Raw genomic sequence first — 27,634 nt, forward strand, 5'->3', positions numbered from 1 at the left:
CCCCGGGGATATTAAGGACACCCCCCCCCCCCCCGGGCCATTAAGCCCCCTCCCGGGCCATTAAGTCCCGTTGCGTGTGGGGCTGTGTAAAGGCTCCCAAAGGGAGGTCAGGTCTACCCAAAGGCTTGGGTTGGGAGGCTTAATTAGGGGTGTAATTAGGGTTAGGCTTAATATCCTGGGGGGGGTGTTAATGGAGAAAAGGTCTCCTGCCTCTCGACACCCCCTTACGAGGAAGTTGTAGACTGTGATGAGGTCCCCCCTCAGCCTCCTCTTCTCCAGGCTGAACAGGCCCAGTGACCTCAGCCGTCACTGACATAACATAACACAACATAAATATTTCACAATATTTATTTAAGCTGCAGCCTGGGGGTCAGTAATTGCCCCAGGCTGCACCCCGGGGGGGCCTGCCCCAGTCCTTGGAGGAGGGTGGCAGGCTGGCCGCTGGTGGCAGGCGGGCCGCTCTTCCAGGCACTGATGGTGGCCGCTGGCGTCGGGCCTGGCTCTCAGGCGTACCACGGTGGTCAGGCTGCCTGTAGGGGCTCACGGAGCGGCTGCGGGTGTCAGTCTGGGCTGCCTGGGCTGCGGCGAGGCGCCTGCGGAGACAGGAACTTGCTGAGGCCGTGCTGCGGCTGCGGTGCCAGGCGGGTGCGAGGCAGCAGGGTGCAGGCACCCGGCTGTGCGTGAGCTGTGGGCACACAGTGCTCTGTGCAGAAAACAGGGTGCCCTGTGCCCTCGGCTGGGACTCTGCTCCCCTCCACATCCTGCCCCAGCTTGTCTCCTCCCCAGCGCCTCGCCAGCCATCCTGACCTGCCTGCTCTGCACGTGCTGTCCCAGCAAGAAGACCTGGCCCCCGCAGAGACAGGGGTCCACAGCCGGGCTCAGCACGACCGGGTCCCAACAGCCACCGGCTGCCCTTTTTCAGAGCGCCTTGCAAGGACCAGTACTCAGCTCCCTGCCCGGCCCTGGCCCTGGCCCAACAAGGTGACGGCCTCGGCTCCCTGTTCGGGGAGGTGCTGCCCATCCGCTCTTTGGGATGTGTAATTAAACACACAAGCTCTGTGTGTGCTGAGGACACGCACGCTGGCAGCGCTCAGGTGCGGCTGTGACACACCGACTGCCCCTCTCCAAGGCAATGCCCGCAGCTGGCAGGGCTCATCCCCATGCTCCCAGTAGCTGGCACACCTTGGCTGAGGCGGACACCTGCAATTCAGGGCATCCCAGAACAGGGTGCCTTGTGCTGGGGGGGAACTGGCACTGCTGCGCTTCTCTCTCCGATGGCACCCTCTCTCAGCTCCTGCATTTCTCTTCCTGACCTCGCTTTGCCTACGGCTGTCCCTGGCTCTGCTCTTGCTGCGGAAGGGCCAAGCTTCGCTAAGACCAGCAACAGAAAAATGGGCTCCAGAACAGAATGCCCAGGAATTAGAGGCCACCTAAAGCACTGGACAGCAGAAATTTCAGAAGAGTCTGGTCAAAAACTAACTGCTCACTTCACAATACGCTAACGACAACTGCTTCCTGGCTGGCAGCAGCCACATAATAATGTTAACAAAGATACGGTAACGAATTTGGGAGGGGGAGAGGAGGAGAGGGAGCGGGGGAACAACAACTCACTGGTTTTTCTGCCACCGACGCGTGACAAGCACACAGCATGAAGTACACAGCTATCAGAAGCAGGAAGGCAACCAAGAATGCCGCAGCGCCTTTTATGTAGTAACTTCGGAATTTTTGGGGCTTTGCAGTGTTTGCATTGTTCTCCCCATCCACGCCTGCAAGAACAATTGTGGACATTGCTGTGTCCTGCGCACTACTGGTAATCTCACCGGAGGTCTGGCATTGCCAGGAAGTGTTCTGTTTCATTTGGTTAGCATCTTTGAGCAAGTGAAAATCCTCAGGCCGCAATGCTTCCTGAGGTTCAGCAGAAGCTGGGGAATCTGCCAAAGGCACTGCAACTCAAGGCACTCTGGAGCCTCCCTTTTGCCTCTCAGCTTTGTTTTCCCTCCATCCTTTGTTTTCCCTGCCATAATGCTGAGGGCCCAGTGTCTCAGGTTTGCTCCCCCAGCTCTTTGGAGTTCTAAAAGGTCTTAGGCGCTTGCCCACCTTCGCTGCTCGAGGCACACTCGGAGCCTTAGGGACAAAACTGAACAAAATTCGGGAGCCCAGGAGTGCCAGTGAGGCAGTGCCCTGTTTGCACTGGGTCAGGGCATCACTCTGGGCCTCAGCTCACAGGAGGGGTCCCGTTTCCCATTGTCTGCTCAATGGGCTTCTGACGGCCTCGTTCCCCCAAGAGCAAGGTTCCAAAATCCCTGGGAACTGGGTGCGCTGGGAGGTGACCCCTCTCTAGCCACAGCCACAGAGCTTTGTGAGCGTCTCTCCGCTGCACTGCTCTCACATGCTGTCACAGCCCGGGGAAGACAGCCATCCTCAGGGAGCCACTCCTGCCTTCCTCTGCAACACTTGCTGCCTACTGACACTCTTGGGTTTGGCTGCTGACATGAGGTGCAAGAGCGGGCACCAGGGCAAGAACCTGCACACGCATGCTGGTTCTGGTTGGTGACAGCGGATGACCAAGAAACAGCCTTTACCTGGTGGGGCAGTTGCCTGTGTTGCCCCTGTTCGTTTGTCAGAGAGTGGCAGCGTGCGACCGCTTCCTCGCCAAAGCACCTCCGTCAGCACAGTCTCTCTAACCATCCCTTTAGAAAGAAAGCAGGACAGTGTGACTACAAGGAACTGCTCCTCCTTGAACCATATTCTGGGCACAGCTGCAAGCACACACCAGTTGCTGCTGGCTGGATACCAATGTTTGCACGGAACAGCTCGGACCACTTATGGTAGTGCTGGGCTAGCAGCTGCCCTGGGACACGGCGTGACCCACAAGCGGCAGCAGAGGCTCTCGGCCTTCTCTGGCGCTCACCAGTGCCTGCTAGGTGTGAAATTGAGTGTCTCCGCTCTGATCCATCCCTTCCTGCTGTGCAGGTTACGGTGTGTCCACACATGGATTTAGAACCTCAGCTTCCCAAGTCTTATGGCGGACAGAGTGAAATATACCCACCAGGTGCTGCCTTCTCGAAGTACTTTCTGATTTTCCCTGTGATGTGAGAGGACCTCAGGGAAGGTTTTACTCTTTCAGCTTTATCCTTTGCTCTTAGAGGACCTGAAGAGAAAGTAGGAAGTTAACTTTGGCACCAGTGCAATTTGGAGAAGCAGGGCTTCGTTTGTGAAGTCAGTGAAATGACTTCCCACCCCTGGGATACCAGCTGGGCTCCAGCGCAGGAAGCAGCCGAGGATCTGGCAAAGCCCTCCCTGGGGACACTTCTGCAACCAAAGACCCGTGAGAAGTTTCTGTCACATCAACACCTACATCAGTAGCTCTATGGCAGTGCCCTGTTTGCACTGGGTCAGGGCATCACTCTGGGCCTCAGCTCACAGGAGGGGTCCCGTTTCCCATCGTCTGCTCAGTGGGCTTCTGACGGCCTCGTTCCCCCAAGAGCAAGGTTCCAAAATCCCTGGGAACTGGGTGCGCTGGGAGGTGACCGCTCTCTAACCACAGCCACAGAGCTTTGTGAGCGTCTCTCCGCTGCACTGCTCTCACATGCTGTCACAGCCCGGGGAAGACAGCCATCCTCAGGGAGCCACTCCTGCCTTCCTCTGCAACACTTGCTGCCTACTGACACTCTTGCGTTTGGCTGCTGACATGAGCTGCAAGAGCGGGTACCAGGGCAAGAACCTGCACACGCATGCTGGTTCTGGTTGGTGACAGCGGATGACCAAGAAACAGCCTTTACCTGGTGGGGCAGTTGCCTGTGTTGCCCCTGTTCGTTTGTCAGAGAGTGGCAGCTTGCGACCGCTTCCTCGCCAAAGCACCTTCTTCGGCACAGTCTCTCTAACCAGCCCTTTAGAAAGAAAGCAGGACAGTGTGACTACAAGGAACTGCTCCTCCTTGAACCATATTCTGGGCACAGTTGCAAGCACACACCAGTTGCTGCTGGCTGGATACCAATGTTTGCACGGAACAGCTCGGACCACTTATGGTAGTGCTGGGCTAGCAGCTGCCCCTGGGACACGGCGTGACCCACAAGCGGCAGCAGAGGCTCTCGGCCTTCTCTGGCGCTCACCAGTGCCTGCCAGGTGTGAAATTGAGTGTCTCCGCTCTGATCCATCCCTTCCTGCTGTGCAGGTTACGGTGTGTCCACACATGGATTTAGAACCTCAGCTTCCCAAGTCTTATGGCGGACAGAGTGAAATATACCCACCAGGTGCTGCCTTCTCGAAGTACTTTCTGATTTTCCCTGTGATGTGAGAGGACCTCAGGGAAGGTTTTACTCTTTCAGCTTTATCCTTTGCTCTTAGAGGACCTGAAGAGAAAGTAGGAAGTTAACTTTGGCACCAGTGCAATTTGGAGAAGCAGGGCTTCGTTTGTGAAGTCAGTGAAATGACTTCCCACCCCTGGGATACCAGCTGGGCTCCAGCGCCGGAAGCAGCCGAGGATCTGGCAAAGCCCTCCCTGGGGACACTTCTGCAACCAAAGCCCCGTGAGAAGTTTCTGTCACATCGACACCTACATCAGTAGCTCTATGGCAGTGCCCTGTTTGCACTGGGTCAGGGCATCACTCTGGGCCTCAGCTCACAGGAGGGGTCCCGTTTCCCATCGTCTGCTCAATGGGCTTCTGACGGCCTCGTTCCCCCAAGAGCAAGGTTCCAAAATCCCTGGGAACTGGGTGCGCTGGGAGGTGACCCCTCTCTAGCCACAGCCACAGAGCTTTGTGAGCGTCTCTCCGCTGCACTGCTCTCACATGCTGTCACAGCCCGGGGAAGACAGCCATCCTCAGGGAGCCACTCCTGCCTTCCTCTGCAACACTTGCTGCCTACTGACACTCTTGGGTTTGGCTGCTGACATGAGGTGCAAGAGCGGGTACCAGGGCAAGAACCTGCACACGCATGCTGGTTCTGGTTGGTGACAGCGGATGACCAAGAAACAGCCTTTACCTGGTGGGGCAGTTGCCTGTGTTGCCCCTGTAATTTTGCCAGGGAGTGGCAGCTTGCGACCGCTTCCTCGCCAAAGCACCTCCTTCGGCACAGTCTCTCTAACCAGCTCTTTAGAAAGAAAGCAGGACAGTGTGACTATAAGGAACTGCTCCTCCTTGAACCATATTCTGGGCACAGTTGCAAGCACACACCAGTTGCTGCTGGCTGGATACCAATGTTTGCACGGAACAGCTCGGACCACCTATGGTAGTGCTGGGCTAGCAGCTGCCCCTGGGACACGGCGTGACCCACAAGCGGCAGCAGAGGCTCTCGGCCTTCTCTGAGGCTCACCAGTGCCTGCCAGGTGTGAAATTGAGTGTCTCCGCTCTGATCCATCCCTTCCTGCTGTGCAGGTTACGGTGTGTCCACACATGGATTTAGAACCTCAGCTTCCCAAGTCTTATGGCGGACAGAGTGAAATATACCCACCAGGTGCTGCCTCCTCTAACTCCTTTATGATGTCCTCTATGATGTCAGGGGATGTTGGGGAAGATTTTCTTATTTCAGCATTGTCCTTCGCTGTTAGAGGACCTGAACAGAAAGTAGGAAGTTAACTTTGGCACCAGTGCAATTTGGAGGACCAGGGCTTCGTTTGTGAAGTCAGTGAAATGACTTCCCACCCCTGGGATACCAGCTGGGCTCCAGCGCCGGAAGCAGCCGAGGGTCTGGCAAAGCCCTCCCTGGGGACACTTCTGCAACCAAAGCCCCGTGAGAAGTTTCTGTCACATCGACACCTACATCAGTAGCTCTATGGCAGTGCCCTGTTTGCACTGGGTCAGGGCATCACTCTGGGCCTCAGCTCACAGGAGGGGTCCCGTTTCCCATCGTCTGCTCAATGGGCTTCTCATGGCCTCGTTCCCCCAAGAGCAAGGTTCCAAAATCCCTGGGAACTGGGTGCGCTGGGAGGTGACCCCTCTCTAGCCACAGCCACAGAGCTTTGTGAGCGTCTCTCCGCTGCACTGCTCTCACATGCTGTCACAGCCCGGGGAAGACAGCCATCCTCAGGGAGCCACTCCTGCCTTCCTCTGCAACACTTGCTGCCTACTGACACTCTTGGGTTTGGCTGCTGACATGAGCTGCAAGAGCAGGTACCAGGGCAAGAACCTGCACACGCATGCTGGTTCTGGTTGGTGACAGCGGATGACCAAGAAACAGCCTTTACCTGGTGGGGCAGTTGCCTGTGTTGCCCCTGTAATTTTGCCAGGGAGTGGCAGCTTGCGACCGCTTCCTCGCCAAAGCACCTCCTTCGGCACAGTCTCTCTAACCAGCTCTTTAGAAAGAAAGCAGGACAGTGTGACTATAAGGAACTGCTCCTCCTTGAACCATATTCTGGGCACAGTTGCAAGCACACACCAGTTGCTGCTGGCTGGATACCAATGTTTGCACGGAACAGCTCGGACCACTTATGGTAGTGCTGGGCTAGCAGCTGCCCCTGGGACACGGCGTGACCCACAAGCGGCAGCAGAGGCTCTCGGCCTTCTCTGAGGCTCACCAGTGCCTGCCAGGTGTGAAATTGAGTGTCTCCGCTCTGATCCATCCCTTCCTGCTGTGCAGGTTACGGTGTGTCCACACATGGATTTAGAACCTCAGCTTCCCAAGTCTTATGGCGGACAGAGTGAAATATACCCACCAGGTGCTGCCTTCTCTAACTCCTTTATGATCTCCTCTATGATGTCAGGGGATGTTGGGGAAGATTTTCTTATTTCAGCATTGTCCTTCGCTGTTAGAGGACCTGAACAGAAAGTAGGAAGTTAACTTTGGCACCAGTGCAATTTGGAGAAGCAGGGCTTCGTTTGTGAAGTCAGTGAAATGACTTCCCACCCCTGGGATACCAGCTGGGCTCCAGCGCAGGAAGCAGCCGAGGGTCTGGCAAAGCCCTCCCTGGGGACACTTCTGCAACCAAAGCCCCGTGAGAAGTTTCTGTCCCAGCGCCATCTACATCAATAGCTCAGTAGGAGAGCATACCAGGGCTCGTGCCTTGACAGGGCACACACACGTGCCGGTCTATACCCTCCCACCTGCAGAGATGCCTGTCTGACGTTTGGGCTTTGAGCTGGCAGCTCTCAAAGGAAGTCAAAAGCCACAACTTACCCAGGCCATCTCCCAGAGCTTCAGTCCTGGAACCCATCTGGGAGCCTGGATCACCTTCGCCTTCGGTCCCATCTGTAAACACAAGTGGAGTCCCTCCTGTGAACTACGCCAACATACTCCTTCTGACCAGAGTGACAGAGAATGCGGTTCAAAGAGGGGACTGCTCCACGGCACTCGTCTCTCCCTGCCACTCCAGAGCATCTTGCAAACAGTTGCTGGGTGCCTGCAGTGGCACCGTGCTGGTACAAACTAAGCGTGCGTGGAGCTGCCCGGAGAAGGGCCCTCCCCGTGCCCACCCCAGGTCTCAACTCAAGCGCAAGGTGCCTGCTGGCTCTGCAGCACCTAGATGCTCCTGCCTTCCGCTGACTTACCTGGCAGATTAACCTGAGGCTCGTGGTCCACATCAGGCTGAGGTGTCGAGTAGCCAGAGCCTACGAGAACTGCTGCAATCAAGCACAGAAGAGAAACATTCCCCGTGCATGGTGTGATCTACCTCTTCCTTAGTGACCTGCAGCGACTGGAGGGGGCTCAGGCAAGGATGTGGGACCCAGACACGAGCCAGGATTTCCAAAGCCGCAAAGGGGCCTGCTGAGCTGGAGGCTCCCTCTTGGCCTCTTCCCAAATCCTCTCTCCAGGCTGTGCGCAACACCCCGCAGGGACCACGCCGCCAAAGATGTGGCCCCTCAGGTGTTTCTTACGGGAAGATCTCTGCTGGACACAAAGGAAGACCCCACTGCAGGGGGAGCGTGCAGACCCCGGGAAAAATGATCATCCATGTTTGTCATGGAGAAGCCCCCTGGCCAGTGAGCAGCTGAACCCTTGCTGAGCTAGCTCAACAAACCCTTAACAAACAGCAAGGAAATGAACACGGACAACTTACCACCTGTGGGACCCATACTGGCAGGCTCAGGAGCAGGATTCCATGGAGGCACTTGACCAGTACTGCCTGTGGGCACAAGTGGGATCAGACACAGGTAAGGGGAGCTTCCATTGCCTCTTGGGGCCTGCCTCTTCCTCAGTGACCGGGAGGCACTGGCTGGGGCTCAGGTAATGACATGGCCCAAACAGGAAGAAAAGCCTGGGTTCTTCCCTCTCTGTGGAGAGGGGCAGGGGTGGCATCTCTCCAAGTGAAGAAATATTCAGGGCTCATTTGTGCAAGCCCCCTCACGGCACAAACGCACTTGGAAGACCCTGAATAAACTATTACAGCCCATTAGCCATCTTCCTTCAAGGAAGCACACTCGCAACGTACCTCGGGGATCCTCCTGAGGCTCCAAACCATGATCCAGCTGAGAAGCTGGATATGGAGAAGCAACACCGTCATCATCTAAAATCAAGCAGAGATGAGAGACGTTGCCATGGCATGCTGTGCTCTCCCTCTTCCCCAGCACCCTGCAGTGACTGAGGGGGCTGAGGCAATGTCACGGGACAAAGATGCAGGTGGAAATTTCCCAAGAGGGGCCAGCGGCCTCAGCCCCACAGGGGCTCAGACCCGGGCTTCTCGGCCCCAGCGCCGCTCCCGGCCCCCCCGGCAGGAAACAACCCCGCAGCAGCCACGGCCCCACCGTGCCACCCTGCGGGGCTTCTGCCTCCTGCCTGCCCCCTGCCCGCGGTGCCCGCCCGGCCCTGCTGCCATCCCGTCCCCGTCCCCTCCATCCATACGCGTGCCGCGCAGCACCATGCCGCCCAGGGTTTGGTGTTGGCCCCGGCCCTGCCCACCCACCTGCTCCCGGTGGTCGCCATGGCGCAGCCTGGGCACCCCGGGCACACAGGGCCACCAGCAGGAGGAAGAGGACGCAGGCAGGGGCCGTGGCTCCCCACACTCGCACCATGCTTCCACCACGGCCGCTGCAGCTGCAGCTACTGCTGCTGTCAGGACCGGTGCGGAGCAGTGCCTGTGGGCTGGCCCAGCGTCACAATGGGGTGTCGGGATGTCACGGCCCAGCACTGCATCACCGAGAGGTATTGTGACCTCGCAGCCCTCCCGGTGTCACGGAGCAGCGTTGGGACCTCATGGCCCGGCAGCACGCTCCCTCCCCTCTATCGATTCTTTCTCATCCACTGCTGGCTGCCGGGGGCTGAGGGCATGGCAGAAAGAGGCTGGAGGGGAAGGAAGGCTGCGAGGTGGAGATAAGGCCGCGGAGGACAGGAGAGAGCGGTTCCGCTATCCTCATATCTCACAGCCTCATACTGCCCCAAAGTCGCTCTGTATCCCATCGGCAGGGTCGCCATCTCCTTCCTGCCCCCATATCCCTCCCCAGCAGCCTGCCGTATCCCCAAAGCCCCCTGTCCTTAGTGCCATCCATAGCCAGATTTCCCAGCGCGCCCCCATCAGCTCAGGTTCCCATATTGATCACGCAGCTTCCCCACATCCCTGCATTCCCCTCATATCCAGTGCTGGTGGCATGCCATATCCCATAGCCCCGCACATGCCCCAAATATCCACCACTCACTCCTTAACGTCCCACCGCAATATCCCCCCAGTTCCCTGTACGCCACCCCCAGGGGCTCAAATGCCACCTCCACATTTTCACACGTTCCCAGTCTCTGCATTTCCAGCATCCTCCTATTGCAGCCCCACAGCTCCCACGTATATGGGCTATGGGACATTCCCCTCCAAAAGCCCAAACACCAGAGCCCCCAGCCACCCACCCCACCTGCAGCGGCTCTCCCACCCCTCCCTGGATGCCCTAACATCCCTAACACACCGGGACAACCAGGCGAGGTGACAGCGGTGGCCATCCAGTTAATGACCCGCACAAGGGCTTGTTCTGATTTGGGGGCTCTCCTTCCACCTTTTTTCTTCTCCTTCACCTCTCCAACCTGCTCTTCCCACCGTCGTGCCCTCCTCGATGCTCCTGGCATCCCTTTTCTTCCCCATCCCTCTCTCACTCTGTCTCAGCCTCTGTCCATGCTTTCATTTTTCACTCACACTGTTTGTCTCTCCATTTCATTTCTCACCCTTTCTCACTCCTTTCTTTTTCCTCACAATTTCCATTTTTATTTCTGGTCTTTCTTCATTTTCTCTTTCACAATCACCCTTCCCGACAACGTCCATGTCTCCTCCCTCCCCTCTACCACGTGAAACGACCCCTTTCTACTTCTTTCATCCTCCCAGGAACCGTTCCTTGCTTTGTTTTCCCACAGGTGAGCACCTGTTTGGCTGCACACCAGTCTTTTGGGATGCGTCTTCAGCAGGGAGCGGTCTTTAGGGGGTGGAATCGCCCACAGCATCTTCCTCTCATTAGTGTTCCTCATACTTATTCTCCTCCTGAAGGGTGTGTGGGGATCTGGCGTGCAGCTGGGAGATCCCGGCAGGGCTGGCTCCAGACAGGAACGAGGCGTCTGCGGGAAGGAGCGAGGTGGGTGGTGGGGAGCCCAAAGGTGGGGCGATTCCCCCCTCAGCTCAGGGTGTACCTTTGGTTCTCCCCCGGGCCCAGAAGAAGAGGAGGATGAGGCTGTTGATGGTGAGGAAGCAGCCGCCCACAACCAGGAGCCGTAGAAGAAGGAAGCAGCTCTTCCCTGCAAGAGGGTGGGACAGGTTAGGAGATGTAGACACAGTTCATGCGTGCTGACGGAGGGAAGGCTGTGAGCATCGTTCCGCCACCATCTCTCTTTCCCTTTCCCCACCCCTCCGTCTCCAGGCATTCTGCTCAGGTCCTGAGTGCTGAACACCCAAAGACTTTCCCCGCTTGCTTGGCTCTGCAGGAGGCACTGAGAAATTTGGGAACAATGGCTCGGGAGGCCAAGGAGAGGCTGCTGAGCCATAAAGGTGGACAGAGGGATGCTCGATACTTGTTTGGGGTGGTTGGGGTGATGGAAGGGCTGAGAGGGAGGGAGAGGTGGGTGCAAGACTGGGTGGGCTGAGTCATGGACAGAAGGATGGTGATCGGATAGATAGAGCAGCTGCCCGGTGCAAAAATCAGCTAGTTTGGAGAGGAACGTACAGGGACTGGAATGGAATCGTTTCAGGAAAAAATGGAGAGAGGGAGGGACAGACGGATGGACAGATGGAGAGAGGGATGGTTTAATGGGCTGGTTACTGGATGGATGGATGGGTGGGTGGATGGATGGATGGATGGGTGGGTGGGTGGGTTGGTGGTGGATGGACTGACAGATTGTTAGGTGGGTGGATGGATGGCCAGCTCACCTTTCTTTTGGGCATTTATACTGATAGACACGGCTTGGCTTGTGAAGGACGGGATCCACCTCTCAGGCTTTTTTTCCTCATACTTGCAGGTAAAGTTTCCACTCTGTTGGGGACCAGCGCGTGGGAGCTGGAGGACCATGGAAGTCCTTAAATTGCCCCCGTGATCTGCTGCATTGTCCTCAGAGCCTTCTGTCGTAGGGAGGACCTCTTGGCCATCCCTGTAGAAGTGAAACCTCCGTACAGTGGCGTCTCCAGGGGCCTTACAGATGATGCTCAGGAGATCTCCTGCCATCACCTCTCCCAGCGGGGACTCCACCATCAGCAGGGGCTGGGGAAGGTGGTCTGAGAAAAGGGGAGGAATAAATGGAGACGTAGCAATAAGGACAGCACAAACGGATCTCCAGTTGTTTGCCTTCCCACTGCATGCAGCAAAGCTTGGGATTGTAGGCTTCCTGCCACGACATGAGAAGAGCGCCAGTGGCAGCCACCTTCCAGACCATGCTGGTCCCAGAAAGATAAATCCTCCACCCAGAAATCCTACTGATTTTGGCGATGGGCTGGGTTAAACCACAAAGCCCACCAATCCTGATTTCCAGGTGAGTTGTCACATTGCGGGGCGATAGCTGACACCCACGTTTGGGCATCTGAATAGTTCTCAGAGAGGAGGGAGAAAGCAGAGAGAAAGATAAAGAAATCACACAGCTCACCTCCAATCTTGATCACCAGTTTTTCGCTGGTTGGGGATATGAGCTGCTTCCGACCTTGCTTGAGGGAATAGCTGCAGAAATGCGGCCCCCTGTGTTGCATTCGGGAGAGGACGAACTCAAACGTGTAGTTACTCGTCGAGCTAAATCCTGAAACTGCCCAGCCAGCCTCGCCAAAAATTTGGTACGTCAGCTTCCCAGTGATGCTGGGGGGAGTGGTGCACACCAGCGTGACAGCGTCTCCAAAGAAATATTCCTTCTGTCCCTGCAGCACCCAGAGGGTCGGGGCAGGGACTGCGGCTGGGGGATAGAGAGGGAGACAGGCAGGGGGGACGGAGGTGAGGTGCAAGGAGCAGAGGCAGAAGGGACTAACTCCACGCAAATAAAAGAAACTGGCTTTCATTTCAAGGAATACAATAAAGCACAGAGGGGACCTCGTAAAGCAGAAATGTCTCTGGGCTAGGACTCATTTTATCTCCTTGGGATTCAGCACAAGGTTGCGTCCCGCTGCGGGAAGTGATGAAAGAAAGGAGACTGCAAAAACCCTTTCCACACCCTGGGCAGCTTTGCCATGCCGGCAGAAATGTCCTTAATGTGCTTTCAAGCAATTTTATTTTTTTTTGCTGCAACTTGGTAATTTATGAAAATAGGAAATGGGGAAGGGGGGTTGAAAAGGCTAAGGGTGAAGGGTAAAACCCGTCGCTGATGCTCCTCCACAGCAGCCACTGGGAAAACACGTTTGGTCTCCACCTCCCTACCTGCCCCCAGCTGCAAACCCTACAAAAATACCATTGACCCACACCCAAAATAGGAGGAGCAGGTGTGGGAAGGAGAGGGCCGGGAAGGGGTTGGGTCTCAAGGGGTTTCCACTCACCACCAGTGTGTTGACACGAGGCAGGACCTCAACAAAGTGAGATAACGAAAAATCCCCAGCACCCAATTTCACCACTGGGTTGTTATGGGGAGGGGGAATGAGGCTGAGGGTCTCCCAGACAGTCACACCTGTGGGACCCCAAATCCAGCCGTGCCCCCAGCAGCTCAGCCCCTGTTTAAGGAGACCCCAGAGGAGTTACCTTCCTCGGAGACCATCTGGCGATGTTAAGGCCCCCCCCCCCCCCCCCCCCAGATTACTAAGACTCCCCCTCCCCAAGCCATTAAGGACCCTCCCTTTTAACCCCATTTTATCCCCCAATTTAACCCCCCCCACTTTACCCCCACCCCCCCATTTTACCCCCGGTCCCCCCCCCCCAATTTACCCCCAGCCCCCCCCATTTTAACCCCAGCCCCCCCCATTTTAACCCCCCTTTAGCCCCAACCCCCCAAATTTTCCCCCAACCCCCCCAATTTACTCCCCCTTTACCCCCAACCCCCCATTTTACCCCCAGCCCCCCATTTTACCCCCCCCACTTTATCCCCAACCCCCCCCCCACTTTACCCTCACCCCCCTTGTCCCACCCCCCCCAATTTGGGCTCCCCCATTTAACCCCCCCCCTCATTTTACACCCAACCCCCCCACTTTACCCCACCCCATTTTACCCCCGGTCCCCCCCCCCAATTTACCCCCAGCCCCCATTTAACCCTCACCCCCCTAATTTGAAACCCCCAATTTACCCCTGAACCCCCCCAACTTACCCCTGACCCCCCCCAATTTACCCCCGACCTCCCCCAATCTACCCCCACCCCCCCATTTACCCCCACCCCCCCCACTTTTACCCCCCCCCATTTTTTACCCCCCCCACCTGCGAAAATGCCGCCGCCGCCTCCTCCACGCCCTCCGCCAGCGTCTGTGCCAGCTCCAGCCACACCTGGAGGGGGGGGGAGGCGAAAACCCACAAATATGACCCCCCCGTGTCCTCCCCCCACCCAAAAAATCGTGTCCCCCCCCCCTGGGGCGGGGGGTCCTCACCCCCCCATCCCCATGTACCCCCCCATTTCCCCCCGGTGCACCCCCAGACCCCCCCCCATCCCATTGTACCCCCCCCATTGCCCCCCCCATGTACCTTGGGGTACGCAGGGACCCAGGACCCCCCCGGGGACCCCCCCCAAGCCCCCTCCCCGAGGAATTGGGGACCCAGGACCCCTTCCAACCCCCCCCCAAGGACCCCCCCGTGTTATTAAGGACCACCCCCCCCCCCCCCCCACGGGCATATTAAGGGACCCCCCCCCCCCCCAAGCCATTAAGGACCCTCTCCAGGACTCCCCCCCCCCCTCCCCAAGCCCCCCCCCCTCCCCAAGCCCCCCCCCCCAGATTACTAAGGCCCCCCCCCAAGCCATTAAGGACCCTCCCCGGGACCCCTCCCAACACCCCCCCCCCCCCAATAAATTAAGGACCCCCTCCGGGCATATTAAGGACCCCCCCCCCAAAGCCATTAAGGACCCTCCCTGAGACCCCCCCAAGCATATTAAGGACCCCCCCCCCGGGCATTAAGGCCCCCCCGGGATATTAAGGAACCCCTGGGATATTAAGGCCCCCCCCATGGATTTTAAGCCCCCCCCCCGGGCCTTTAAGGACCCCCCGGGCCTTTAAGCCCCCCCCATGGACTTTAAGCCCCCCCGGGATATTAAGGACCCCCCCCGGGCCATTAAGCCCCCCCCCGGGCCCACCTCGGCCTCGCTCCGCCGGGGGAGGCTCTCCCGCAGCGGCCGGGCCTGGAGCTCCGGGAGGCCGAGGGCGGCCTGGGCCCGCAGCGCCGCCAGCAGCGATCGCTTCTCCCGCAGCGACCAGGCCGCGGCCCGGGGCCTCCCCGCCGGGGCCTCGGCGAAGCGGGCCGGGACCAGGCGGGGCCGGGGGGGAGGCTTCATGGCGCGGGGAGATGGCGTCAGGGCGACGAAACGGGGTGGAAACGGGGGGAGCTGGGAGGGAACGGCCCGCCGGGGGGTGCTGGGAGATGTGGTTCGGGGGGGGAGGAGAAAGGGACAGCAGGTCTACCCAAAGGCTGCTGCTGGGAGGCTTCATTAGGGGCGTAATTAGGGTTACGTTTAGGGTAGTTTGGAGAAAGAGAAGGCGCAGGGTCCTGTTGCGTGTGGGGCTGTGTAAAGGCTCCCAAAGGGAGGTCAGGTCTACCCAAAGGCTGCTGCTGGGAGGCTTCATTAGGGGCGTAATTAGGGTTAGGGTCGGGGTTGTTCAGAAAGAAGGCGCAGAGTCCTGTTGCGTGTGGGGTTGAGTAAAGGCTCCCAAAGGGAGCTCAGGTCTACCCAAAGGCTTGGGTTGGGAGGCTTAATTAGGGGTGTAATTAGGGTTAGGGTTAATATCCTGGGGGGGGGGTTGGGGGGGTCCCAGGGAGGATCCTTAATGGCTTGGGGGTGTGAGAAACGCTCCGTAGCCAACAACTTGGGCTCAGGCGAGGAGCTCAGCGAAGCAGGAATTTATTCGCGATCGCAGTGGCGGGCGCCCCACGAGCAGGAGCGCGCCTCCTGGTCCCCAAACCCAGTTTACATACTGTTTGGTGCCGGGACCCTCCCCAGTTTCCCCACTGAGTGGGCAATCCAGGCTCACAATCTGTCTGATGCTTCCCAGACAATGCCTGGCCTTCAGTTGCCGGCCTGTTTTTGGGATGGCAATGTTTTCTCCCCTTGTCTGCCTTGACTTAACACAGCGATTTCCACCTGATCGCTCTAAGGAGGCTGGGTGTCTGCATTTTAGGAGGTCACCTGCTGAGCTTTCTTATCACTGTAAGCACATCTCAATACCCCATTCCTTCCTTCTGTACCATGTAACACTGCAAAAACAACATTTCTATTCCCACAACTCCCCCCTTTTCTCTTTTTATAATTTGTTGATTTTTGCAAAATTTTTTTCTCTAAGGTGTAATTTGGTAGATGTCTTCCTCTTCTTCACTTTCTTTGCTTTCCATTTCCTCTAATATCATTATCTTATCTGAGCAGGGTGGTGGATCCACGGTCATTTGTTTCGAAAGTGCAGTTTCAATTAACCGTTGGACAAGTCCCCTTACACAGGGGATAATGCAACAACCAACGGCTGTCAAAACTCCTGCTACGACAATCAAGGACGTAAATACGGACACTACCATCCCTTTCCATTTACCAAACCAAGATTCCAACCATCCTGTGATGGAAGGGTCTGCTCCTGAGTTTTCTGCCAATTCACTGGCAAGGGTGGTAAGCCCTTGCAATGCTCTAGTTCCTGTGCCATCCGGGGCAGCATTGTTAGGGATAAAAGTACAACAACGGCTGCCCAGCATCACGCACACACCACCTTTCTCCGCAAGCATCATACCTAATGCTATTCTGTTTTCCCAAGCCATTTTGCTGGTGGCATCTAGTTGTTCAGCGATTCCCCTTATCGCATCTCTTGTATAGTTTATGAATCTCTGCTGATTATAATAGATATAATGAATCCAATCCACATTTTTATTAATTGTTACCCACCAGAACAGTGACTCAAACCCTGCAGCAATTTGATTCCTGGCTTTACATCAGGAACTCCTCTAGGCACCCCAATAGAATCTACGTACGCTCTATCATCAAATGATACTCCTAAGCTTCTTTTACTTCTTCTGGGTATTTGTGATGTTTCTCTTTCAAATGCCAGGGTGAAGGGTATAGCTAATTGAACAAGTGCACAAGTGCCTCCCCAGTTAGATGGCAGGATGGACCGTAAGATCTTCCCTCCGCAGTACCACCAGAGATCTGCCCTGGGGATGTCAAATCTTGAATATTTTCCCATCAAGTCCTCGGTAGCATTCAAGGTCCTCGTGCACAAGGCAAATTCTCCCAGATGCTGGTAGCACTCTGTTATAAATGACTGGGTCCCAAATAGGATTACAATCAAAGTTTACAATTTATTAAATGAATAGAGGCAAGCAAACAGCGCTGGGTGCGCCGGGAGTCTCTGCTCCACCGGGACGCACACCTGTTACGTAAGGCGGCTGGTTTTTATGCTCCTAGGCTAATACATATTCATTACTACTTCTAGAAGAGGCAGGGTTATTATAATTGGTTTCCCGAATCCGAAGTCCTCCCAGGTGCGCCTGCTTATCAGTCTCTGTTAGTTTCTCGGGGGCCGCTCGGACAGGGAGGCTCATATTCTTCCTCCTTATCTAGTGGTCTCTTGGCCGGCTGTCAGAAGTTACTGCACGTCTGTGCAAAGTCAGCAGTTTTTCTCTGAAGAAATCCCTTTGTTCTCTTCTCGCCTAAACCCAGGCCTCGATGTTAACCCTTCACACCCCTTAGTGGCACGAATTGCTGGACTATTCCTTACAATTCCTCCCTTTTTTTTTTTTTTAATATCATCAATTCGTGTCTCTTCTTCAACTTTTGTTAGTAGCAGTTGGATTTCATCAGTCAGTTCTCGGGGTGTCCATTTCTTAAGCATCATTATCGACACATCACCTTTTCTCTCCCAAAGTCATCACAAACTGGGTGCTATTTATTATCCGCCGTATCAACAACGTAAAGCAAGGTATCATACAAGGTATAAACAATAATGTCATTACACCACATAAAAATAAAAATAGCATCCTTTTAACCCATGGTCCACCGGGCAACCATGGAAAGAAATCCCCATCCATACCCTTCCAAGTTTGTACTGGGACGTGGGCTAGCTTTTTAATTTCTTTTGTTATCTGCTTAACCACTTTTCCATTATCATCAATTTGTAAACAACAATTAGAATCGTTCAGTTTTCCACACACTCCCCCTTCTTCTGCTAGTAAATAGTCTAAGACCATTCTACGTTGAAAGATAGCATTCCTCATCTGAGTGGATTGATCAGCCAGAAGATCCAAGGTCGTCGCTGTTTAATTGGTTACAACTTCGAGGATAGCTTGCGACCTAATTATTCGGTTCAAATTATAAATAGGTTCTCGGGCTCCTGATACCAACTCACTCGGGTTCCAGGTAGCTGGCCCATAATGCTGTATGATTCTTTCAGGAGGCCATTCATCCTTTCCCCATTTTTGGGCACTATCCCCGGATAAGGAAGTATCAATAGATCGTTTTACTCTGTTCAGGTCATCATATAATCTTATTCCTAAATGATTTCCTTGTGTTTGTGACAATAAAAAGAACAAGGGTCTTATGTACCCCCCATAGCATATTCCCGACCAGTTTCCAGGTAGCCTCTTGTAAGCATGTTTGCCACACACCCAATAATGTCCCTTTAGGGCCCACGTCCCGTTTGGAAAATGACCATCCCATCCATCTTTACCCTTTGGGGCGTGATAATACAGAGTGTCCTTGTTACCGAGTGGTCCTGTTACAATGTCTGCCCCGTTTGTACTCGTATATGCACGCTTCCAAGCTCCCACGTTGGGTTTCCACTTACAGTCACAATTCAGTTCTCTTTGGCGACCTGTCATATTATAAGCCTTTTTCGCCGTCCAATCTTGAGAGTGTGGGAAGCGCCTTCAGTCATGGGGTTGGGCCCGCTTTCAGAGCTTGTGTTACCATTCAGCCCTTCAGGGTGATCCAGCTCCTGGAAAAACTAATCACAATTTTATTATGGGTTTAAAAGGTTCTCATGTTATTTTTCTCAGGACAAACTGATCTTGGTGTGGGAGAAGTCCGGTCGAGGCACTCTCACTCGGCGGTCAATACCCATAGGGGTTGCCTCCCTCGGTAGACCATACACGCCGCAGTGGAGGGTCCTACCCCGGTCTTGCCTTCTCCCTTTCCTCCCTTCAGCCTTGTCCTCTTTATCCAGTGCCCTTAATTCATGCAGAACCTCATTGCTGGGATATCAGTTCCTCTTTAGTCTCAGTTTCAGTTCCCCAGGAGTGGACTCAACCCTCCAGGCTTCGGTAGTTATTGGTCCTTTTATTCTGGATGCGTGGGTCCAACCCCTTCTTGCTGTTCTCACAGCTGTTTCAGTAGTAAGTAAAACAAGGTACAGTCCCTCCCATCGGGGGTTCAATGATTCTTCTCTCCAGGTTTTTATTAAGACCTTGTCTCCTGGTTGTATTTTATGAATAGCAAATCCTAAAGGTGGTGTCTGAGTCATCATCCCAATTTCTCTTATCTCCTGTAATCTCCTTCCAATGGTAATTATGTATTTCTGGATACTATGATCCTCAACTACATTGTTCCCTAGGGGCATCCCTTGAGAATAAGGCATACCATATAACATTTCATACGATGATAATCCAGTCTCACTGTGTGGTTTAGTTCTTATGTTTAAAAGTGCCAATGGTAAGCATTTCGTCCAGGGCAGCTGTGTCTCGATCATTAAATTAGCCAATTGTTGTTTTATTGTTTGATTCATCCTTTCTACTTTCCCTGAGCTTTGTGGGTGCCACGGAGTGTGGTATTCCCACTGAATACCTTTCAAGGGGTACATCCTTCAAATCTTTGTGGCTGGCGTATGTTCGATTATTTGCACACAACTGTGTTCCAACGGTCCTTCTTCTGGAACGGTTCCTAGAAATACTGCTGGATATAACAGGTTAGTCGTTTTCAAGGTTATGTCATCTTGTTAAGTTAGGATTGCCTGATATTTCACCATCCAGCTGGGTGATAACCAGTGCCCCCCCCCCCCTTTGTTCCAAAACGGTTGTTACCATATGTGGTCCAAAAACTTCAATACGTTTTCCCATTTGAAGGCAAATAATTTTCTACTATCTTTATCAAGAGGTATGCAAAAGAAGGCATCCTTTAAATCTATCACGGTAAACCATTTATATTTCCCTTTCACAGATGTTAACAATGTGTAAGGATTAGCTACTACCGGGTGAATATCCTTTGTTATTTCATTTATTGCTCTAAGATCTTGTACAAATCTATACTCGCCATTCGGCTTCTTTACTGGAAAAATTGGAGTATTGTATTCCGATTTACATTCTTCCAGAATCTGATATTTGAGAAATTTGTCAATAATTTTCACCATTCCTGTGCCTAGCTTCTATCTTAAGTGGATATTGTTTGATTCAAACAGGTTTGGCTCCTTCCTTTAATTCCACCTTTACCAGTTGTGCCAGTTTCGACTTCCCTGGTACATCTGTTTCCTGTACTGTTGCTATAACTGCATTTTCTACTTCTCTTGGAATATTAACAAAGGGTTTATCTTTGATCATTAGGATTTGGCCTACTTTGGACTCAGGTACCTTCATTATTAATTCTCCATTCTCAAAGGTTATTGTTGCATCTAATTTGGCTAATAGATCCCGTCCAAAGAGTGGCATCGGGCATTCTGGTACATACTAAAATTTATGGGTTAGTTCCTCACCCCCAAAACGCAAATCAAGGGGTCGTAAGAATGACCATTCTTCCTCTTTCCCTGTGGCTCCAATTATTGTAGTTGTCTTAGTTCCTAATCGTCCTTTTAAACTATTTAACACTGAATATGTTGCTCCTATTACATTTACAGCCTAATTAACACAGAGAAAGAAGCTCCCATAACCAACAAAAAATTCAAGCCTCTGTCTTCGTTTCCTAGCTTTATTTCAACTAGTGGACATGCTAGGGTAGATGCCCCAGGTCCCCATCATTCCTGACTGTTGTTTGTCCTGCAGCCTAAGACAATTTCTTTCTGATATCAGGGGCTGATTGCCCTGGAAAGAGGTTAGCCAGTTGCCTCTCTCTCTTTTTTTTTTTTTTTTTTTTTTAAGCCAGGTCCATTTTTTTTTTTTTTCATTGCATTTCAAAGTTGGTCCAGAAATTCAAAAATTCCGTAAATTCCATAGGGGTTTCTTTTGGACCTTGTTGGAACAGATTCTCAATTCCCAATAGCCAATTTAACCAGATTTTAGTATTTACATAATTTCCGGGGTGATTAGGGTCTCAGTGAGGGGGTCGGTCAGGGGAATGCAATCGTTGAAAGTTCCCTGAGCGGTCCCATTGGCAATCTGAGCTCACACAGGAACTCAGGTTGTTTCAAGAGTTAGCTGCTTTTCTGTTTCCACGACAACTCTCTCGGACCCATCACGGTCCCCCTGCCCCAGAGGGTTCACACCCGCGATTTAGAGATCTCAGCCTCGGGCTGAGACGGAACTATTAACATTCCTACATCCTCTTTCCCTGCTCATTCAACTTCAAACAGCTCTGTTAAATACTACATGCCACACAACCTTTAACACCTTCAACAATCCTTTTAACACTTCCTTTATCTTTCTCCAGCCCGTACTTTTCTAACGCCAACACCAAAGGCTCAGTCAGGGGCCAACTTAATTCCAAACCTTTTCCCTCCAACATGCTGAAACAACATATCACTATACAACATTTCATCCTATTTTCCTTCTCTCCTCAAAAACATTAATTGCAAGACACTGTTATAGTCGATTGATCCATAAAGTGGCCATTTAGTTTATATAGTGGCCACCATTGATTGCAATACTTAGTGAAAGTCCTCTTGCTTTCTGTGCCCCCATTTCTAACAATATCCTTCCAATGTGCCAATATGCACCCAAGGAGGCTTTTTTTTTTTTTTTTTAGGACGTCTTTTTTTTTTTTTTTTTGGATTTTCCCCTTTTCCTTGATTTCCCATTCCCTTTTATTTATTTATATTACTTACTGTACCTTGTTTCAATTTCCACGCAAACCTTTTTATTGCAGGTTTTTACTATCTTTTCCTAATCTTCTTCCCAAATGTCCCAATTCTCTGGGATTAAACTCTTCTTTCCACATACAAACTTTACTATTTCAGATTATTAATGAGCCCCATTCCAATCATAAATCCGCAGGACTTCGGAAAAACACCTGAAGCACTCAGCCTTTGGTCTTCTAGACAAACAATAACACCTTTTCCACAAAATTTACATTTCAATAAGACCGAATTTCAAGCCAAATGCTAATTTTTCTCATGCACTTTGTTAGTAAGCCTACACAAAACAAGGAATCACTCCTGTGTATCCGTCAAGATGGGGGTTTAAAAAGGTATTGAGGCCTAAATAAATTCGCTCTCCCCCTTCTTACCAAATTCCCAGGGCTCAGGCCCGAACCACCAAAGAAGTGACTCTCCATTCTACCACTTTGATAATCAGTCAGCCCCTCTCCCCCGATACTTGGGAAACTGACCGAACACCACCGCGAATATACCCAAACTTTTAAACTGTTACTTAGATAATGCTCCCACCTTCCTCCTTGACACAGTCAAAACATTTAAGAACAAAACAGGATTACAAGATGCACCACCGGGGGTGGATTGTTAGGATACAGAGGTGGTAGGTTATCCAATGACTCCCATTCATCATCTTTTTCTTTTTCCTTTTTTTTTATTTTTTATTTTTTTGTTCTCTTCTTCGTCAAACTTCTCGTCTGCTTTTAGTGTAAATATTGAGGCTGGAAAAGGACGTGAGATCCTGATCCATAATCCTGCATAATCACTTTCCTCCTGGCTAAAAGGTTCCTTTGAATTAACATGTATATTTAAGGCCTGGCAAACCCAGTCTTCAAAGGATCCGAAAACGGGCCAAAAGACATGTGGTCTTAAAGGCTCCTTTGGCCATTCTGTCATACAATACTGAACCATTTTTAATTTACTTTTTCCCTTTTCTGGGGCCCCTATCGTTCCAATTTCTAATCATTATCCCTAATGGACTTTCTGGTGGTATGTCTGGTAATTTGCTCCCTTTTCTCTGGTCCCGGGTCTTCAATTTTGTCTGACCCATCTAGGAATTTTACTGTGGCAATTCCTACAGCCCTTGGTTGCCTTAGTGAGAGTGTCTCGCAGGGGGTTTAGGACCTATCACCCACCCACGAATCCTATAGGAATCGCTTCGGTCCTTCACCGGCCAAGTCCCTCGCGGGAGATTGGAACCGCGGTTAGAAGACCTCCACAATCGCTTCGGAACTACGTTCCGTCTCAGTCACACTCTCACACACACAGGCAACCGAATCCCACCCAACCGAACGGTATACGCCTTAAATACTTACGACTCCGTCGTCTTCGTTCGGATCTTCGCGCGCAGAATTACGGGCAAAATATAGTGCTGCAGCCGGCAAAGGGAGCTCATAAAAAAATCTAAATCTTTGCTTGCCCTTATTCAGGTTCAAGATGGCATTAGCCCCGACCTGACTCGAACAGGAGCCACCAAATGGTGGGGGCGCCCCTCCTAGATCAAGTCAGAATTCAGGAACCAAGACCATCCCGGACGAGCCCCCAATTGTTATAAAAGACTGAGTCCCAAATAGGATTACAATCAAAGTTTACAATTTATTAAATGAATAGAGGCAAGCAAACAGCGCTGGGTGCGCCGGGAGTCTCTGCTCCACCGGGACGCACACCTGTTACGTAAGGCGGCTGGTTTTTATGCTCCTAGGCTAATACATATTCATTACTACTTCTAGAAGAGGCAGGGTTATTATAATTGGTTTCCCGAATCCGAAGTCCTCCCAGGTGCGCCTGCTTATCAGTCTCTGTTAGTTTCTCGGGGGCCGCTCGGACAGGGAGGCTCATATTCTTCCTCCTTATCTAGTGGTCTCTTGGCCGGCTGTCAGAAGTTACTGCACATTCGTGCAAAGTCAGCAGTTTTTCTCCGAAGAAATCCCTTTGTTCTCTTCTCGCCTAAACCCAGGCCTCAATGTTAACCCTTCAAAACCCCTTAGTGGCACGAATTGCTGGACCATTTCTTACAAGGGAGTATCCATTTTCCCTCAGGCTTCGTGGCTCCCGATTCCTTAAAGAAATCTCTCTTAAAAACTTTTTAGTTCTTTCTTAGTTTTCAACAATTCCCTGAATCCTCTCTGGATTTATTCTCAGTTTTCCCTCAGACATTAGATGCCTTAAATACCTGACTTCTCTTTCTACGTATTGTAATTTATTTTTCAATGCTCCCAAGCCCTGCTTTCCCAGAAAGTTGAATAGCTTGTTAGTAGCTTCCTTCACAACTGTTTTCTCCTGTCCTGACAATAAACGATCATACACGTTTTGTAACAGAAATTCCTCCTTGGGAGGTTGGAATTGCTCCAAAATCTGTTCTAGAACTTTGCCCAAATTAGTCGGTGGCCCTGTAAACCCCTGAGGTAAAAATTCCATATGTATTGTTGCTTCCGTCCCCGCTTCAGAGTCTTTCCAGTCAGAGGTGAAGATATCTTTGCTCTCAGGGCCTGAGAGCACTCCATTAATACCACTGTTATTCCAGTCTACCAATTTACTATTTGAATGCCCAATTTCATCATCAAATCCCTTCCCAACAAGTTAGTCCCTGCCTTGGGTACATACAATAATTGCCCAGAGATCATTTTATCCCCTAGTCTCAGCTTGGTACCCCCCAAAGGTGGCACTGTTACCCCAGCCCCTTCTACCCCCATCACTCGTTAGGGTTTCATTAGTTAATTTAATCCCTGATACTTTACAGGCCAGCAATGACCTAGCTGCCCCTGTGTATTGTGTTTGATGGCGAGGTTCGGGAGGGGGCTGCAGTGGCAGCCCCCACGAGGAGAATCCAGAAACCGCCCCGTGGCAGATAAGGGACAATTTCACCCGGCCCCAGAGGGGCCCACCGCTGCCCAGAGCCAAGCCATGAGCAACACAGTCCGTGCCTCTGTGAGAGCACATCCACGAAAACGAACAAACAAACAAAAACCTGCTGCTCAACAGCAGCTGGGAGAGCGAGGAGCGAGAAACCTCCCCGCAGACACCAAAGTCAGCACAGACGGAGGGGGTGGAGGCGCTCCAGGCGCCGGAGCCGAAGCCCCCTGCGGCCTGTGGAGAGGCCCCTGGTGGAGCAGGCTGCCCCCCCCGTCCCCCCCTTCTCGATACTTGGGAAACTGACCAAACACCACAGCAAATATACCAAAACCTCTAGACTGTTACTTAGATAGTGCCTACACCCTCTTTCCCTGCTCCTTCAACTTTCCCAACTCATTCAAAAAACAGCTCTGTCAAACATTACATACCACACCTTTAACACCTTCCATAACCCTTTTTAACGCTTCTTGTCTTTCTCCAGCCTGTACTTTCACCAAAGTCTCAGTCATTAGCCAACTTAATTCCATACCTTCCTTCTTCCACTCCGGATATTCCTACCTGAAGTGGCCAGCCTGCCCACACTTAAAACATCCCATCAAAGCCTGTCCCTGCTAAGATTCAGGCCACAACACGGGTAGCTTTCCTTGCCTGCCATTCCTTCATCTCTCTTCCTCTCTTTTCCATCCTGGCCCTGACTCCCCCTGAAGATTTTCTTCCTCTTTCTCCAACCCTCTGCCTGACTACCTGCTACGCTGTCATGTAATGGGGGGCAGACAATGGGACGGAGGGCAACAGGGGACAATTTGGGGGTTACGGGGGGGGGAAGCCCCTCTCTGGGGGCCAAACGCCCCGGGGGGGGCCCCCGCACCCCAAGGCCCCCCCCCAACACCCCCCCCCCAAATCCCCCCCCCAGCGGGCGCTGGGCCCCTTCGTGTTCCTGCTCTTCGGGGCGCTGCTGGGGGGCTTCGCCCTCTTCACCTTCCTACAGCTGCCCGAGACGCGGGGGCGCCCCTTCAGCGAGGGGGGGGGGGGGGGAATCCTACAGGCACACCACAAGTTTTGGGGGAAATTCCCCAAATTTGGGGGTTTTGCTGGGGGGGGGGGGGGGTCCCAAAAGGAATCGCAAGAAGCGGCAGGTTTTGGGGGAATTTCCCCCGATTTTGGGACTTTTGGGGGGATTTCCCCAAATTTGGGGGGTTTCGGTGGGGGGGGGGGGTCTCAAACGTGGGTAACAAAGTGCAGGTTTTGGGCGATTTCCCCCCAAAAGTTTTTGTTTTTCTTTTTAAGGGGGTGTCCCCGTGCCCCCCCCCCCCCCTTTGCGTCACAAGCAGCAGCTTTTTGGGGGCATTTCCCCGGATTTTGGGGCCGTTTCCCCGGATTTTGGGGCCGTTTCCCCAAATGTTGGGGCCGTTTCCCCAAATTTTGTTTTTATTTTTTTTGTTTGTTTGTTTTTGGGGGTGGGGATTTCCCTAAATTCTGTTTTTTGGGGGGGTCTCATTTGAGCCCCCCCCCCTTACTGGGGGGCGCTCATTTGGTGTCCCCTTTCCGGTTCTTTCGGGGGGGGGGGGGGTCTCACATATGGCCCCCCCTCCAATTTTGGGGGGGAGGGGTCACATTTGAGCCCCCCCCTCAAATTTCTTTGGGGGGGGGCTCATTTGGGACCCACCGTCAATTTATTTTGGGGGGGGGGAGCTCTTTTGGTGCCCCCCCTCCATATTTTCAGGGGGGTGGGGGTCATTTGGGGCCCCCCCTTAAATATTTTATGGGGGGGGGGTCTTGAGGCCCCCCCCTCAGATTTTCGGGGGGGTCTCATTTGGGGCCCCTCTCCTCCATATTTTGGGGGGGAAGGCGTGTTCATTGGGGCCCCCCCCTCAAGATTTTTATGGTGGGGGGGCCTCAGTTGGGACCCCCCTCTCTTTATTTTGGGGGGGGCCTATCTGAGGACCCCCCTCCCGGTTTCTTTTGGGGGGGGCCTCTCACTTGCCCCCCCCTTTTTTTTCGGGTTCCTGCTCTTCGGGGCGCTGCTGGGGGGCTTCGCCCTCTTCACCTTCCTACAGCTGCCCGAGACGCGGGGGCGCCCCTTCAGCGAGGGGGGGGGCGGCCCCCCCGGGACCCCCCCCCTGCTGCTGCTGCCGGGGGGGGGCGGCGAGGACAAGGCCAGCACCGAGCTGCGGCGCCTGGGGGAGGGGGGCGGCGACGAGGAGCCCGACTGAGGGCGCCCCCCCCCGCAGTCCCCTCTTTGAACCGCATTCTCTGTCACTCTGGTCAGAAGGAGTATGTTGGCGTAGTTCACAGGAGGGACTCCACTTGTGTTTACAGATGGGACCGAAGGCGAAGGTGATCCAGGCTCCCAGATGGGTTCCAGGACTGAAGCTCTGGGAGATGGCCTGGGTAAGTTGTGGCTTTTGACTTCCTTTGAGAGCTGCCAGCTCAAAGCCCAAACGTCAGCCAGGCATCTCTGCAGGTGGGAGGGTACAGACCGGCACGTGTGTGTGCCCTGTCAAGGCACGAGCCCTGGTATGCTCTCCTACTGAGCTATTGATGTAGATGGCGCTGGGACAGAAACTTCTCACGGGGCTTTGGTTGCAGAAGTGTCCCCAGGGAGGGCTTTGCCAGACCCTCGGCTGCTTCCTGCGCTGGAGCCCAGCTGGTATCCCAGGGGTGGGAAGTCATTTCACTGACTTCACAAACGAAGCCCTGGTCCTCCAAATTGCACTGGTGCCAAAGTTAACTTCCTACTTTCTGTTCAGGTCCTCTAACAGCGAAGGACAATGCTGAAATAAGAAAATCTTCCCCAACATCCCCTGACATCATAGAGGAGATCATAAAGGAGTTAGAGGAGGCAGCACCTGGTGGGTATATTTCACTCTGTCCGCCATAAGACTTGGGAAGCTGAGGTTCTAAATCCATGTGTGGACACACCGTAACCTGCACAGCAGGAAGGGATGGATCAGAGCGGAGACACTCAATTTCACACCTGGCAGGCACTGGTGAGCGCCAGAGAAGGCCGAGAGCCTCTGCTGCCGCTTGTGGGTCACGCCGTGTCCCAGGGGCAGCTGCTAGCCCAGCACTACCATAAGTGGTCCGAGCTGTTCCGTGCAAACATTGGTATCCAGCCAGCAGCAAAGGGCTTCTGCTGAACTTGTGTTCAGCTCCCGCACAGCGCTGCTTGCAGCTGGGCGAGTTCAAGGCAGGAGGCACAGCCCAAGCAGTCCTTGCTGTCTCATTTGCCGGGAGACACATGTCACTGCAGGGGAAAAGCACCCTTGGCGCTTACCTCAGTTTCAGCTGATTTAGCTGTCC

The 27,634-nt window shown here is 53.3% G+C and overlaps 2 protein-coding genes and 1 long non-coding RNA gene across 7 annotated transcripts in view; 1 reads left to right on the top strand and 2 right to left on the bottom strand.

Annotated features, from left to right (window-relative positions):
* Window positions 1-12,110, bottom strand: part of LOC308187049 (uncharacterized protein) — a 35,772-nt gene extending 23,662 nt beyond the window's left edge. For 2 of the 4 annotated variants that reach the window (XM_080609207.1, XM_080609205.1), the window contains exons 1-18: window positions 11,971-12,110; window positions 11,264-11,481; window positions 10,531-10,635; window positions 10,269-10,458; window positions 8,366-8,440; window positions 7,994-8,059; window positions 7,485-7,556; window positions 7,114-7,185; window positions 6,653-6,754; window positions 6,185-6,292; window positions 5,643-5,714; window positions 5,452-5,553; window positions 4,984-5,091; window positions 4,251-4,352; window positions 3,783-3,890; window positions 3,241-3,312; window positions 3,050-3,151; window positions 2,583-2,690 (exon numbers count right to left, since the gene is read on the bottom strand). In XM_080609207.1, the coding sequence (XP_080465333.1) occupies window positions 2,583-2,690; window positions 3,050-3,151; window positions 3,241-3,312; window positions 3,783-3,890; window positions 4,251-4,352; window positions 4,984-5,091; window positions 5,452-5,553; window positions 5,643-5,714; window positions 6,185-6,292; window positions 6,653-6,754; window positions 7,114-7,185; window positions 7,485-7,556; window positions 7,994-8,059; window positions 8,366-8,440; window positions 10,269-10,458; window positions 10,531-10,635; window positions 11,264-11,278 (1,579 nt within the window). In that variant the 5' untranslated portion in view covers window positions 11,279-11,481; window positions 11,971-12,110. The remainder of the gene's footprint in view (window positions 1-2,582; window positions 2,691-3,049; window positions 3,152-3,240; window positions 3,313-3,782; window positions 3,891-4,250; window positions 4,353-4,983; window positions 5,092-5,451; window positions 5,554-5,642; window positions 5,715-6,184; window positions 6,293-6,652; window positions 6,755-7,113; window positions 7,186-7,484; window positions 7,557-7,993; window positions 8,060-8,365; window positions 8,441-10,268; window positions 10,459-10,530; window positions 10,636-11,263; window positions 11,482-11,970) is intronic. The other 2 variants (XM_080609206.1, XM_080609208.1) reach the window with 2 other exon arrangements.
* LOC308187054 lies at window positions 64-21,863 on the top strand. The gene is made up of 2 exons (XR_013944434.1): window positions 64-111; window positions 14,891-21,863. It is a non-coding gene; the product is annotated as an uncharacterized lncRNA (long non-coding RNA).
* Window positions 12,274-14,808, bottom strand: LOC308187051 (uncharacterized protein). 2 transcript variants are annotated; one of them, XM_080609212.1, is made up of 4 exons: window positions 14,572-14,805; window positions 13,707-13,772; window positions 12,842-13,012; window positions 12,274-12,474 (listed from the first exon to the last, which is right to left on the bottom strand). In XM_080609212.1, the coding sequence occupies exons 1-4, from the start codon at window positions 14,767-14,769 to the stop codon at window positions 12,454-12,456; spliced, it is 456 nt and encodes a 151-aa protein (XP_080465338.1). In that variant the 5' UTR covers window positions 14,770-14,805; the 3' UTR covers window positions 12,274-12,453. The 2 variants fall into 2 exon arrangements, with proteins under 2 accessions (XP_080465338.1, XP_080465337.1); XM_080609211.1 differs by lacking the exon at window positions 12,274-12,474 and adding an exon at window positions 12,561-12,744 and having other exon boundaries at window positions 14,572-14,808.
* Window positions 21,864-27,634: the final 5,771 nt, after the last annotated feature.

The sequence above is a fragment of the Anser brachyrhynchus genome, assembly GCF_964034855.1.
Source record: "Anser brachyrhynchus genome assembly, contig: SCAFFOLD_126, whole genome shotgun sequence".
NCBI lineage: Eukaryota > Metazoa > Chordata > Aves > Anseriformes > Anatidae > Anser > Anser brachyrhynchus.